Below are 16,228 nucleotides of genomic sequence, written 5' to 3'. Positions count from 1 at the left end.
AAAGGAGTACGCCAAGGCTGTATATTGTCACCCTGCTTATTTAACTTATATGCAGACTCCATCATGAGAAACGCTGGGCTGGAGGGAGCACAAGCTGGAATCAAGATTGCCAGGAGAAATATCAATAACCTCTGATATGCAGATGACATCACCCTTATGGTAGAAAGTGAAGAGGAACTAAAAAGACTCTTGATGAAAGTGAAAGAGGAGAGTGAAAAAGTTGGCTTAAAACTCAACATCAGAAAACGAAGATTATGGCACCTGGTTCCATCACTTCATGGGGAATAGATGGGGAAACAGTGGAAACAGTGTCAGACTTTATTTTTGGGGGCTCCAAAATCGCTGCAGATGGTGACTGCAGCCATGAAACTAAAAGACGCTTACTCCTTAGAAAGAAAGTTATGACCAACCTAGATAGCATATTCAAAAGCAGAGACATTACTTTGCCAACAAAGGTCTGTCTAGTCAAGGCTATGGTTTTTCCAGTGGTCATGTATGGATGTGAGAGTTGGATTGTGAAGAAAGCTGAGCACCAAAGAATTGATGCTTTTGAACTGTGGTGCTGGAGAAGACTCTTGAAAGTCCCTTGGACTGCAAGGAGATCCAACTAGTCCATTCTAAAGGAGATCAGTCCTGGGTATTCATTGGAAGGAATGATGCTAAAGCTGAAACTCCAGTACTTTGGCCACCTCATGCGAAGAGTTGACTCACTGGAAAAGAGTCTGATGCTGGGAGGTATTGGGGGCAGGAGGAGAAGGTGCAACAGAGGATGAGATGGCTGGATGGCATCACGGACTCAATGGACATGAGTTTGAGTAAACTCCGGGAGTTGATGATGGACAGGGAGGCTTGCGTGCTGTGATTCATGGGGTTGCAAAGAGTTGGACACAACTCAGCAACTGAACAGAACTGAACTGAACTGAATAAAACAGAAAAATATATAATAAGTTTGATGGAAAAGAGAGAAGACGAGAGGGAAAAGGGAACAAAAAGAGTGGGCAAAGAAAGAGAGAGGGAGTTATGCTGGTTAATCAGCTCTCTCTGGGGTGGAGGTAGACTCTAAGTTGTAAGATTTCTGATTCCTATAGTGTAAATATTTGCACTTTTGCTGATTTTAATCTATCGACACCATGTCACTGTACACATTAGGAAGAGACCATATAAGTGGCTCTGGGCAGCTGGCACTAACCAGCTCCAGCACACCACTGGAGAAAAGTCACAAACACATATTATAAGAATTGAAAACTAGAGCCCAAACTCCAAGACTTAAAACATTATAAGAGACTATCGTGAATAATTCTATTGACATAAGTGAAATTGTGGACGATTTCTTAGAGAGACATAACTTTCCATATAGACCCAAAAGAAAACTAGACTAGAATTAGATCTATAATGAATTAATAGTTTCAAATGCACTCATTACTTAAGAACACAAAACTGAACAACTTGGCCCATCAGATTTTATAAATAAATTTTACCAAATACTTAAAACAGTAGTTTTTGAAGTTGAGCCCTTAGAACATGAGCATGAGCATCACCTGAGAACTTGTTAGACCCACAAATTCTCAAGTTCCACTTCACACCCACTAAATGAGCTATCCCAAGTGAGAGCTGAGGAGTCTGTACACAAGGCACGCTGAGGTTTGAGAATTTTGTTTCAAGGAAAAGATCAATCTAAAATTATACAAACTATTTTAAAGACAGTAAAAACAGAAACCCCTCTCTAATGACTTCATTGTATAAAGCCAAGAAAGCCTTCACTCCAAAGTCAGATACAAATACTACAAGAAAGAAAAATTATAAGCTGATGTCACGTGGGATAAAAACCCCTCTAAACAAATGATTAATGAATGGAATCCACCAGTGTTTATATGTGTTTGTTTCTGTGTATGCCTTGACTAAGTTATGAATATCTGGAAATCTGTTACTATATTTACCACATTGAGAAATTAAAGGGGAAAACTACCATATGATGATCTCTATTGATACAGAAAGTATTTTTGATGTTTAAATACCCATTCAGTGTAATAATGATTAACTCTTAGCAAACTAGAAATAGAAAAATTTTAGCCTGATAGGAATTATCTATTAAAGACCTTCAATAAACATAAAAGTTTGACAAAATTATAGACATGATGTTTTTTTAATTGAAACAAGACAAAGATACCTGCTATGACCACTTCTTCCCAGCATTGTACTGGAGATCCTTTCTGTGCAGTTAAAAAAAAAAAAACCAATATGGGTTAAGGACTTACATAGTGGTCCAGTGGCTAAAACAGAGCTTCCAATGCAGGGGGCCTGGGTTCAATATGGTCAGGGAACTAGATCACACATGCTGAAACTAAGAGTTTGCAAACTGCAACTAAGAGTTCACATGCTGCAACTAAAGATCCTGCGTGCCACAATTAAGACCCAGTGTAGCCAAATTTAAATATATGTATATTTATTTTAAAACACGGTAAAAAAAAATATGGATTAGAAAGAAGCAAATAAAGCTCATTCTTTTTAAGTGATGTTATTGTAAATACACAGATAAGGCGATGGCACCCCACTCCAGTACTCTTGCGTGGAAGATCCCTTGGACAGAGGAGCCTGGTAGGCTGCAGTCCATGGGGTTGCGAAGAGTCAGACACAATGGAGCGACGTCACTTTCACTTTTCCCTTTCATGCATTGGAGAAGGAAATGGCAACCCACTCCAGTGTTCTTGCCTGGAGAATCCCAGGGACGGGGGAGCCTGGTGGGCTGCGGTCTATGGGGTCGCACAGAGTCGAACACGACTGAAGTGACTTAGCAGCAGCAGCAGCAGCAGCACTGTAAATACAAAAATTCAGGATATTTTATAGACAAATGTATTAATAAAGTTCAACAAGACTGCTAAATATGAGATCACTAAACAAAAATTAATAGAATTTCTGGACAGTAACAAATTTTCTCATTTAAAATAACTTGAAAAATTTTAAGTCACCTAGGAATAAATCTAACAAAATGAGACAGATATACAACCACAATAATTTAGTGATACAGACACTAAATAGATGGAGAGGATATAGTATTTGTGAAAATGGTGACAGTATTTTAAAGATGTCATTTCTTCCCAGATTACATTGCCAGAGTTATCAAATTAGAATAGAAAATAGTTAAACTTCAATTTCAAATGAATAATAAAAAGGCTGTTTTGTATAAATATGTCCCAAGTACTATACTCTTTGTGATCCCATGGACTGTAGCCTACCAGGCTCCTCTGTCCATAGAATTTTCCAGGCAAGAATACTGGAGTGGGTAGCCATTCCCTTCTCCAAGGGATTTTCCTGACCCAGGGAGCGAACCTGGGTCTCCTGCATGGTAGGCAGATTCTTTACCATGAGTCAACATGGAAGCCCTATATGGGCTGTACTTATACTACAAAATTATATACATACAAGAATTATACAAATATATACATATATTTTGATTATCTGAACTTCAAATTTAACTGAATATCTTGGATTTTACTAGGTAACTCTATAACGTATTCATCTATTGATCCAGTATGATCTAAAATAATCCCAACAGGTTTTAAATGAAATTTAGAAATAACCTTAAAAATCATACGGAGGAGTAGAACATGCAATATATTAAATATGAACATGGCTTTTCTAAGAATAATGGCTAAGGTAAAGAAAATCTATACTATTCCTGTGTTTCTCCTTTACTCTCATATTACTATCAGACTCACAATATTTCACATTTAAAAATTTTTAGTAGAGTATAGTTGATTTACAGTGCTCTGTAGTTTTTGCTCTATAGCAAAGTGAATCAGTTACGCACACACATAAGTCAACCCTTCTCTAGGTTCTTTTCCCATAAATGTCATTACAGAGTATTGAGTTGGGTTCCCTATGCTACAGTAGGCCCTTCCTTTTTAGTTGTCTATCTTATATATAGCAGTGTGTATATGACCATCCCAATCTCCCAATTTATCCCTCCCCTGCAACCATAAGTTTGTTTTTTACATCAGTGACTCTATTTCTGTTTTGTAAACAAGTTCATTTGTAGCATTTTTTTTTTAGATTCCACATATAAGTGATATCACATACTTGGCTTTGTCTTTTCGCTCAGTATCTTTCTTGTCTATTCCGCTCAGTACAAAAATCTCTAGATCCATCCACGTTGCTGTAAGTGACATTATTTCATTCTTTTTATGGCCAAGAAACATCCCATTGTATATATGCACCACCTCTTCTTTATCCGTTCTTTCACCAAGTCCAAGCTTGCTCTGCTCACCACATGACAGGCCAATGAATTCAAGAGACAGAGGTGTTGAGGCAAAGAATACCAAGAAGACGGCAGACTAATGTCTCAAAGAAATCATCTTGTCTGGGTCTGGATGCAGGTCCTTTCACAGAACTAGAGATTTGAGAAGCAATGCAGAACTAAAGTCAAAAGGCAGAATAGAGAGGAAGAGGCAGTGAGGAGGTGAAGTAAAAAGGGTCTGCAGTCTTGCACAACATCTTTGGGAAGGGCCAGCCTTTAGAAAGGGTGTGGTGATCCCTTCTACTCACAGGCGGGCAGGGTCAGATTCTCTCTCTCGGAGGTGAACACAGGCACTTTAAGTCAGGCAGAGGGCAGGGTCTTTTGAGGCAGTCCATTATGTATGATTATAATAACAACAGCAACAAAAGGCAGATCAAAGAAACAGTTCCAACATGGAGTCAGAATCAGTTCTTCTCTGTAACAAATAATTGCTCTGTGGATGGACATTTTGTTGGTTTCATATCCTGGCTATTGTAAATAGTGCTGCAATGAATACTGGGAAGTATGTATGAGACTCTCAACACTTCTGACACCAGATGTGTGGGGGTTTTCCAAACACCAAGCAATTCTGTGGCACCATCTGTGTGTCCTACAATTGAATTCAATTCTGACACTATCTATTAAGAGCATCTTATGCCGCAAGGTAAGGGTTCAGTCTCACAAAACTGCCCGCATCCTCAGAAGCTAACAGCAAGTCCAGAGTCCAGGCTGTTACCTATACTTCTGACTGATCAGCTATAAACCAGAGTTCCTGTAACCACCTCCTCAGGCTCCATTCATTTTCTACAGCTTTTAACAGAAGTCAGGAAAAGAGTTTAATGACTATTTACCAGTTTATTTTAAAAGAGTATGACAAAGAACACAGAAGAACAGCAAAGGAGGAGATACAGAAGGAAAGGTATATGGGAAGTAGTGTGGGGCATCCAAGCTCTCTCAGCCACACCACTTTCCCAGCACCTCCACTTTGTTTAGCAACCCAGAAGATCCCTGTACCTGGTATCTTTGGGATTTTTATGAAGGCTTCATCATGTAGACACGATCATCACTAACACGTTGAGGAGCCCGTCAGGAGTCACCTCATTAGAGTGAAAGACACTGTTATCACCCAGGAGATTCCAAGGGATTTAGGAACTCTGAGTTCGGAAAAGGTCAAACACCAAATATTGGAACAAAGGATAATCCTAGTTTCATTATCACTTAGGAAGTTATAAGAATTTTAGGAGCTTTGTGCCAGGAACCCAAGGCAGACACATAAACTTAATTTTTTCTATTATCTCACAGACAGATTTTTGATTTATAACTGTGATGACAGCAATTAGGGCTTCCCTGGTGGCTCAACAGTGAAGAATCTGTCTGCAATGCAGGAGACCACCTGTGATGCAAGAGACATGGGTTCAATCTCTGGGTCAGGAAGACCCCCTGGAGTACAAAATGGAAACCCACTCCAGTATTGTTGCCTGGGAAACCCTATGGACAGAGGAGCCTGGTGGTCTACAGTTGTTGGGCTCTCAAGGAGTCAGAAATGACTTAGCCAATAGACCACCAGCGGGGCATCCCTGGTGACTTAGGTGGTAAAGAATCTGCCTGCAGTGCAGGAGACCCAGGTTTGATCCCTGGGTTAAGAAGATGCCCTGGAGAAGGAAATGGAAACCCACTCCAGTATTCTTGCCTGCAGAATCCTATGGACAGAGGAGCCTGGCAGTCTACAGCCCATGGAATAGCAAAGAGTTGGACACAACTGAGCTACTAACACTTTCACTTTAACTTTTAGACCACCACCACCAAAGAGATTAAAGAAATACTTAGACATTTTTAAGAAGTCTAATACAAAACAAGGGATTGTCTTGCCCAAAGATAAACTCAATTTTTCACCCAGAACTCATAAACCTCAGTTCTGATTACACTTGCATTGACCTATTCATTCCTGCCAGGTGGCAAGGACAGGGGAAAGACCTTCCACATCTCTGGTCATTATTTCCATTCTTTTCTTCTCTTTCAGTCATGGACACAAAGAGTGCTTTTGATTTGAAGCAATAGAAAATCAAAAATGAAAGTAGTATTATTTGAAAATGCGTCCTGAGAGTTATTTTACCTTACCAACCACATTCCAGGAATGACCTGATCTTGACCTCATGCTGGGATAGATCCAGCATCTCAAGAGAAAAGTAGACCAGATGGGTGAATGGACTTGGTAAGATCAATGTAGAATTCCATCCTGATAGACGCAGCTGAGTAACAGGAAGTTGGGCTTCTCTGGTGGCTCAGATGGTAAAGAATCCCCCTGGGATTGGACAGGAGACCTGGGTTCAATCACTGGGTCGAGAAGATCCCTTAGAGAAGGGAATGGCAACCCACTACAGTATTCTTGTCTGGAGAATTCCACGGACAGAGTTACCTGGCGAGCTACAGTCCACAGCATCGCAAAGCGTCGGACACGAATGGGAGACTAACACACACACACACACACACACAACAGGAAGTTTAGAGAAAAAGCACACTTACACAAAAATATAATCATGAGTAGAACTTGAATTATTTAGACTTTTAGGTACAAGAAAAAACCATAGAGGAATATATTGGAGGACTGACGAATATGGGACATCTTTACACAACTTCGGAGTCAGTCCTGGAAAAGTCAGAAGCCAAAGTTTCTATGGCGAAAACGAAAAGGAATGAAAAGTCACAGCCAGATGGAGTGGATCCATCTGCTTTTTCCACCTTTCCCCACATTCCACATGAACTTCAAATTCCAAGGAGAGAAAGGATCTGGTTGGTATAGCTTGAATCATGTGTCCATCCCTTGGCCAGGGGAAATGGGGACATCTTGATTGATCATTCCAGGGTTGCAACTAATAGTGAAGGAGTAGTTTTCCCAGTGTTAAGATCAGGGCACCATTTCAAAAGAAGGGGAAGTGGATTTTTGGCAGCCTTAAACAACAGATGTCCAGTGCATGACTGAATAACACAGGTTTTGGAAATTGTACCAATACAGAACAACACTGTGATGCAAGTTGAACCTTGGTGCATGACCATGATATTTTTTAGTAACAACATTGTGATGCAAGTTGAACCTTGGTGCGTGACCATGATATTTTTTAGTAACAGAAAGGATTTTTCAAGATCAGTCATTCCAGGAAGTGGTTAATACTAGAGTAGGAAATGAGATGGGCCTCTGTCTGGGAGAAGAAGGGTCTTTCTTCACTCTCTGGAGCTGAAGGCATCATGATGACACCAAGATGTTATCCTAGAACTACTTTTGCCTGGGGTGGCTTCTGGGAATCTCTGTGTGCTGTGTGAGGTGCAATAGCAACAGTGAAGAAAGATAAGCTATTTTCTGGAGCTTTTCAAGGTTGTAGAATTCTTCTGTGTCATGGACGGCACCTCTGAGTAATAACTCAGTTCAGTTGCAGTCATGTCCAACTCTTTGCGACCCCATGGACTGCAGCATACCAGGCTTCCCTATCCATCACCAACTTCCAGAGCTTGCTCCAACTCATGTCCATCAGGTCAGCGATAACCGGTGCATGGCAAAAAAAACTTCAAAAACAAAATAAACACATCCCCCCAAAACTGTTCTTTCCAAAAAAAATAAAATAAAAACTTCAGTCATTTGGACTGCAGGAGTATTTTCTTTGCTTAAGATCAGGAAGGGGTTTCCTCAACAGTGACCAATAGATGGTTTGTGGCCAACAGAGTAACACTCAAGAGAATCAGCAGCAGCAATATAGCATAGAAGCCAGATGAGAATGCTGGCGTGAAAGAAACTGCTTAGTCCGAAGCAAGCATTTATTGAAAATTCTTGTAACTGTTTTTTGCACAATGAGATTTATATAAAAAGACAAAGAGGAAACTAGAAACACACACGTGTGTAACATGTAAATGTGTATTTCACTTAAGAAATAACTGCTCCTAATAATCCCAGCAGTTTTTCATTCCCCTTTTAATTTAAGGTATTTTTGATGTACAGAAACTTGTCATTTTTGTGGCATCAAATATTTTCTTTTCTCTTGTAATTTCTTCCATTTCTTTTATACTTGGAAAGGGCTTTTTCTGCAAAATGCCAGTGGTGGTGCTTATACTTCACTTTGAAGAACCTGAGCATAGACAGCTACGAGGTACACGCTCCTTGGCTTAAGCTACTCCTTATGTGTAACTATTTGTCCTAATTAGAATTTCCCATCCACATGGTGATTAACTAGCACTCAATCAGAAAGGCCGCACTCCAAAGACTCTGAATGATTCAGCGAGTTTGTCTCTAATAGTGCTAGAGCTTTGGCTAATCAATATACAAATTGTGGAAAAGGGGTTTTTTTGGTGAGATGAGTTCTTATTGGTGAACTCTTTGGTGAAATTAATGGCATTTGAGATATGCACATTGGATAAAAAATTTCAGAGACACTTCCTACTTTTGTTTAATTAGGATATAAGAATTTTCTTGTTCAGTTGCTAAGTCATATTCAACTCTGCAACCCCATGGACTATCGCCTGTCAGGCTCCTCTGCCCATGGAATTCTCCAGGCAAGAATACTGGAGTAGGTTGCCATTTCCTCCTCCAGGGTATCTTCTAGACCAAGCGATTGAATCCATGTCTCCTGCATTGGCAGGTGAATTCTTTATTCTTGAGCCACCTGGGAAGCACCTAGGTAAGAATTTCAGTTCAGTTCAGTTCCGTCGCTCAGTCGTGTCTGACTCTTTGCGACCCCATGAATCGCAGCACGCCAGGCCTCCCCGTTCATCACCATCTCCCGGAGTTCACTCAGACTCACGTCCATTGAGTCCGTGATGCCATCCAGCCATCTCATCCTTGGTCGTCCCCTTCTCTTCCTGCCCTCAGTCCCTCCCAGGATCAGAGTCTTTTCCAATGAGTCAACTCTTTGCACGAGGTGGCGAAATTACTTGAGTTTCAGCTTTAGCATCATTCCTTCCAAAGAAATCCCAGGGTTGATCTCCTTTAGAATGGACTGGTTAGATCTCCTTGCAGTCCAAGGAACTCTCAAGAGTCTTCTCCAACACCACAGTTCAAAACCATCAATTCTTCAGCGCTCAGCCTTCTTCACAGTTCAACTCTCACATCCATACATGACCACTGGAAAAACCATAGCCTTGACTAGATGGACCTTAGTCGGCAAAGTAATGTCTCTGCTTTTGAATATACTATCATCTAGGTTGGTCATAACTTTTCTTCCAAGGAGTAAGCGTCTTTTAACTTCATGGCTGCAATCACCATCTGCAGTGATTTTGGAGCCCCAGAAAATAAAGTCTGACATTGTTTCCACTGTTTCCCCATCTATTTCCCATGAAGTGATGGGACCAGATGCCATGATCTTCGTTTTCTGAATGTTGAGCTTTAAGCCAACTTTTTGACTCTCTTCTTTCACTTTCCTCAAGAGGCTTTTTAACTCCTCTTCACTTTCTGCCATAAGGGTGGTGTCATCTGCATATCTGAGGTTATTGATATTTCTCCCGGCAATCTTGATTCCAGCTTGTGTTTCTTCCAGTCCAGCGTTTCTCATGATGTACTCTGCATAGAAGTTAAATAAGCAGGGTGACAATATATAGCCTTGACCTACTCCTTTTCCTATTTGGAACCAGTCTGTTGTTCCATGTCCAGTTCTAACTGTTGCTTCCTGACGTGCATACAGATTTCTCAAGAGGCAGGTTAGGTGGTCTGGTATTCCCATCTCTTTCAGAATTTTCCACAGTTTATTGTGATCCACACAGTTAAAGGCTTTGGCATAGTCAATAAAGCAGAAATAGATGTTTTTCTGGAACTCTCTTGCTTTTTCCATGATCCAGCGGATGCTGGCAATTTAGGAAGCCCTATATATTCTAATGCCCTGGAGGAGGGCATGGCAACCCACTCCAGCATTCTGCCTGGAGAATCCTCATGGACAGAGGAGCCTGGCAGGCCGCAGTCCATGGAGTCACAAAGAGTCAGACATGACTGTGCCACTAAGCACAGCACAGCATTTATCCTAATGTTTTGCCAACTTTCTCATAAAAACTGCTGGATAAATGGCTGCTTGTGGGGAAGAATTTGGTGTGAGGATTGCTTTCTCTAGACTCTAATAGAGAGTTGTGAGGAAGTACTTAATCCTCACTCACCCCTAACCCCTGGAGCCTACCATTCATTAACAAGAATAATCAAAGGGTTAGTCCAGCTCTCGAGAACCAGTTAAATATCCACCTGTGTTTTCATCGGATTTATTTCATGGTTTCATCTTTCACATCAAACTCTTGATCCATCTGGCGTTTTTCATCTCAAATGGCTACAGGACTGGAGCCACTCACATAAACGCGTGAGGCAAGCTGGCACAGCACAGGAGGCAGGAAGAGTTGTGCCAAATTGCTGAGCACCAGGGGGGCCGCCACTCCTCTGTTCCTGCCAATTAGTGCCATCTGGAAATGTGGGTCCAGCCTTGCTCTATCTTCCGATTTGCTTTTTCTTCCCAAGCTGGTTTTTTTTTTTAACTTTTATATTTTGATGTAAAATTTTCTGATTTTTAAAATACAATGCAATAAACATATACATCTGCGGCCCGATTATGGTAAAAGGGTGGCCAGTTTGTAATCTTGGCTTTACAGTAGAAGAGGTGGAGAGAAGATATTTTTTCTTCAAGTATGCAAGTTTCCTCCCAAACTGGTTGCTGAAAACAGACTTTCTTAAGATCTTTTTCTTGCTTCATCACACACTGTACACTTGTTTACTAGCCGCTGTCTATTTTTTACTGCGTGCACGCACGCTTAGCTGCTCAGTCGTATCTCACCCTTCGTGACCCCATGGACTGCAGCCCACTAGGCTCCTCTGTCCTTGGGGATTCTCCAGAGGAGAATACCGAAGTAGGTTGCCATGCCCTCCTCCAGGGGATCTTCCCAACCCAGGGAGAAAAACCCAGGTCTCCCGCATTGCAGGCAGATTCTTTACCAGCTGAGCTACCAGCATATTTGGGTAAACTTAAGACTAACTTGTCCATCTCCAACAACATCCTTCCAGATTTTGAATTGAAATTTTAATTTCAAAGTAAACCATTATTAAATCAAACAATATTTATAAAATAAATATTTCTCTTGCTATTTTAATAAAATTTTAATTTTTTATAATCTGTTCTATGTCTAAATATTTGACTTAATTTTTTCTAGTTCTAAGTATTTTGAAATTTTTATTTTTTTGGTTTTCCAAATGTATAACTGAATAAATGGTCATCATTTTCTGGGCTATCAAACATTTTATATAACACAGAGAGTTTCTATTTACCGAATATTTAAAGGGTTCAATACTAACACTGTCATGCCTTGAAATTATTTTTTAAAGTAATACCATGATTATTGTATGTATATTTTATGATTCTTATCATTTTTTACTTTCCTAAAAATGATTTTAATTATTTAAGGCTTTTATTGATACCAGATCTGTGCCCTGCCCATATGACTGTAAGCTATTTCCTTTATGCAACAGAATGCACTGTGTCAGTTCTATTAAAATAATGATCTAGCTTTAAAATAATAAGCAATTCTGCCAATAAATAAAATAGAGTAGTTATTCAACATAATGCTCAATGAGGTCATGTCCAATGAAGCAAATATGAACTTTGGAAATAATAGCTAATGTTGTCAATATAAGACATCTAAAAACTAATACTTATATAATGTACACATACAGTCAAGGTTAGGAAAGGTGTGCTTGCCTTTACAGTCAAACTATAACATCTTACTCAGGGACTGTTTTGTGTTGGGCTATTTCCCAAGCATACAATTGTCAGAACTCAGCTGTAGCTTCCAGGGCTGCTGTAGAAACACTAAGAATGAGCCAAAGGAAGAGCACTGGTTATCATGTTAGGTAAAGGATGAGCACAAGGAAAACTTTCCAGTCTGCTACTATTTACAGAGGAATTCTACTCAAAGAGTAGATATTTTTGATTACTGAACAACATGTCAGATAGTAGGACAGAGATCAAGCTACCTATCAGCTCTTGAAGCAAAATCTTCAACTGGAAATGGAAAAGTTTGGTTTCCAAAACTTCCTTTTGGCTTTATTTCTATTCATCTGCTAGCTATAATGACTGGGTGCATTCCTGAATCTGGTTTGTTCTGGTTCCAAACACATGAGAAAGTTGTGTCCACAGTTATCAGATGATTGCTGGCATGTGGGAAGAAATCTAGCTTAGGGCTGGTGCACAAAACGGTCCCAGACTATTCTAGACTATACTAGAGCTGGAGTTCTCAAAGTTCTTGGTCTTGGGAACGTTTAATACTCCTAAAAATTATAGAAGCCTCAAAAGAAGTTTTATATATGTGAATCTATCAATAGTTACCAAACTAAAACTGAAAACTGTTTAAAATATTCATGACTACTTTACATTCATTAAAATTAATTCAATTACAATTAAGTCATTTAAAATAAGAATCCATTAATGTTAAAGTAAGTACATAAATATTCCCTGAAAAATAACTCTACTTTTCAAAGCAAAGTTAACAGTGAGAAAGAACAGTATTATCTTAAGTTTTACAAATTTATTTAGTGCCTGGCCTAATTAATATAGGTAAATTCTAGAATCTACTTCTATATCAATCTGTTGGCCACACAGATGGTCACACATCACGGGACCTCTGGAAAACTCCACTGCGGTCAAGTCAAAGGAAAGGGGTGGGAGAAAGAGAGAGAAGGAGAAACACGACAGCTAGAGTTTTTGTATGTATTATTATCCAGATAATTTTTTACCTCTAGGACCCTCTGATAGGATCTGAACAACCCCCAGGGAACACTAGGAAACACTCTGAAACTCACTGCCTGCAACTAGTTACAGCAATGGTTTTCAACACATTTTCCACTGAAACACTTATGATTTTCACAAGCACATTTTCATGGATGTCTTCAGAACTGACCAAACGGAATATTTTGATCACTAAACTAACAACATCAAACATTTTTATATGTTGGAGGGATAGTATGGGGAAGAAGGGGTGCCTGAGATATGTGGTATTTATGAACACATTTTATATGCTTGGGGGAAAGAGTTATCAATAGTGAGCAGATCCTAGTATTCTGTTGCCACTCCTTTCTCTCTGATTCAATGAAGCAAAATAGAATGCCAAAGATAGTAACATTATTACAAAAATATCTTGAATCTGTTGGACTCTGATTTAATGTCTTTCAGTAAACCATTTGAAAGAGATAAGGTAGGTTGCAGCAGAGGAGGTCAGGAGTCTGATTCTGAATGTGTTTCGAAGGAAGAGCCAACAGATTATTTGCAAAGTGAATATGGGGCATAAGAGAGAGAAATTAAAGATAGGTTTTGATCTCAGATGGCCTCAGCCTGCAATGACTTGAAGAGGGGCTTGAGTTCCCAAGTAGAGATAGAGGCTGGGTTGTGGCGGTGAGAGGAGCAAATCCTAACCACTGGACCAGTGGTCAGTGACAAGGGCCCTGGCTTTTTGGCTTTGCAGAAAAGAATTCCCACAAAGATGGAATGTAGTGAAGCCAGTATTTATTGGGAGGAAAAAGAGTATAGCACGTGTGGATAGACACAGGGCAGACTCAGAGTTTCTGAGTCAAACCCTCATGGAAAACTGAATTACTTTTATGGGTCATTTCTTCTGATTTTCCTTTGGTCAGTCATTTTGATTTGCCTGGTTCAGAGTCCATATTTGGTATAATCTCAGGTTCCTCTCTTGTGTGCACTCAAATCTCTTTGCTAAAAAGGATTCTACTTAAGAGGCCTCTGGGTATAGCATCTCTTCCCATCATAGCCCTTTGACCTTCAAGGAGCCTTTCTGCCTGTGGTCAGGGAGGTCTCCTGCCTTAGAGAATGAGCATTATTAATATGGGGTCTGGGCAGGCCCCAGCCTCCTCTCTCAGTTGTCCTGCTATTCTCATCTTGGCCAAAGTAATGTCTCAGGAAATCAACCCTGAATATTCATTAGTAGGACTGATGCTGAAGCTAAAGCTCCAATACTTTGGCCACCTGATGGGAAGAGCTGATTCACTGGAAAAGACCCTGATGCTGGGAAGGATTGAAGGCAGGAGGAGAAGGGGACAACAGAGGACGAGATGGATGGCATCACTGACTCAATGGACGTGACCTTGTGCAAGCTCCTGGAGATGGGTGAAGGACAGGGAAGCCTGGCATGCTGCAGTTCTTGGGGTCACAAAGAGTCGGACATGACTGAGGGACCGAACAACAACAAAATTCTCCTCTTGGAGTTTCAACCACAGGGAATGACTCACCAATCCCTTTACCTTAAGAGGAGCCTTGGGGCAGCTACATCCTGCCTGTTTGAACAAAGAAAGATAGAGCTATTCACTGAAATGACTAACACTACCAGTGCTGCTGAGACAGAGCTCGAAGCCCATAAGGGCATTTTAGTGAGATTCCTGTAGACTAATTCCATTTCTGCATGCAGATGGATAGATCAGCAGACAGATAAACAGAATAAAATAAAATGCACTTATTTCTCTACATATAAGAAATGAACATTTTTGAACCTTGACTAAACAGTTAATGAGAGTTGGAAATTCAACAGCATTGCAAGTAAGAAGATACGAAAAGAATGAAACTAGATCACTTTCTAACACCGCACACAAAAATAAACTCAAAATGGATTAAAGATCTAAATGTAAGATCAGAAACTATAAAACTCCTAGAGGAGAATATAGGCAAAACACTCTCAGACATAAATCACAGCAGGATCCTCTATGATCCACCTCCCAGAATACTGGAAATAAAAGCAAAAATAAACAAATGGGATCTAATTAAAATTAAAAGCTTCTGCACAACAAAGGAAAATATAAGCAAGGTGAAAAGACAGCCTTCTGAATGGGAGAAAATAATAGCAAATGAAGCAACTGACAAACAACTAATCTCAAAAATATACAAGCAACTTATGCAGCTCAATTCCAGAAAAATAAACGACCCAATCAAAAAATGGGCCAAAGAACTAAATAGACATTTCTCCAAAGAAGACATACGGATGGCTAACAAACACATGAAAAGATGCTCAACATCACTCATTATTAGAGAAATGCAAATCAAAACCACAATGAGGTACCACTTCACACCAGTCAGAATGGCTGCGATCCAAAAATCTGCAAGCAATAAATGCTGGAGAGGGTGTGGAGAAAAGGGAACCCTCCTACACTGTTGGTGGGAATGCAAACTAGTACAGCCACTATGGAGAACAGTGTGGAGATTCCTTAAAAAATTGCAAATAGAACTACCTTATGACCCAGCAATCCCACTTCTGGGCATACACACCGAGGAAACCAGAATTGAAAGAGACACATGTACCCCAATGTTCATCGCAGCACTGTTTATAATAGCCAGGACATGGAAACAACCTAGATGTCCATCAGCAGATGAATGGATAAGAAAGCTGTGGTACATGTACACAACGGAGTATTACTCAGCCGTTAAAAAGAATTCATTTGAATCAGTTCTGATGAGATGGATGAAACTGGAGCCGATTATACAGAGTGAAGTAAGCCAGAAAGAAAAACACCAATACAGTATACTAACACATATATATGGAATTTAGGAAGATGGCAATGACGACCCTGTATGCAAGACAGGGAAAGAGACACAGATGTGTATAACGGACTTTTGGATTCAGAGGGAGAGGGAGAGGGTGGGATGATTTGGGAGACTCACATTCTAACATGTATACTATCATGTGAATTGAATCGCCAGTCTATGTCTGACGCAGGATGCAGCATGCTTGGGGCTGGTGCATGGGGATGACCCAGAAAGATGTTCTGGGGAGGGAGGTGGGAGGGGGGTTCATGTTTGGGAATGCATGTAAGAATTAAAGATTTTAAAATTTAAAAAATAAAAAACTAAAATTAAAAAAAAAAAAAAGAAGATACTGGCAAAGAATGTTGAAATATATACTGGTCTTTTAAAGGTAAGAAACCATGCTCTTCCACCTTCATTTTACTAA

General features: G+C 40.0%; 1 protein-coding gene across 1 annotated transcript in view; it reads right to left on the bottom strand.

The window, feature by feature from the left end:
- Positions 1–2,499: 2,499 nt before the first annotated feature.
- ECHDC1 (ethylmalonyl-CoA decarboxylase 1) overlaps positions 2,500–16,228 on the bottom strand; it is a 94,115-nt gene continuing 80,386 nt past the window's right edge. Inside the window, exon 6 of the mRNA XM_069599018.1 lies at positions 2,500–2,812. Within this exon, the coding sequence (XP_069455119.1) occupies positions 2,665–2,812 (148 nt within the window). The 3' untranslated portion in view covers positions 2,500–2,664. The remainder of the gene's footprint in view (positions 2,813–16,228) is intronic.

This window comes from Ovis canadensis, chromosome 8 (genome assembly GCF_042477335.2).
Source record: "Ovis canadensis isolate MfBH-ARS-UI-01 breed Bighorn chromosome 8, ARS-UI_OviCan_v2, whole genome shotgun sequence".
NCBI classification, from domain to species: Eukaryota; Metazoa; Chordata; class Mammalia; order Artiodactyla; family Bovidae; genus Ovis; species Ovis canadensis.
Note: the sequence above shows the minus strand (reverse complement) of the source record. Positions and strands in the feature narration are given on the sequence as shown.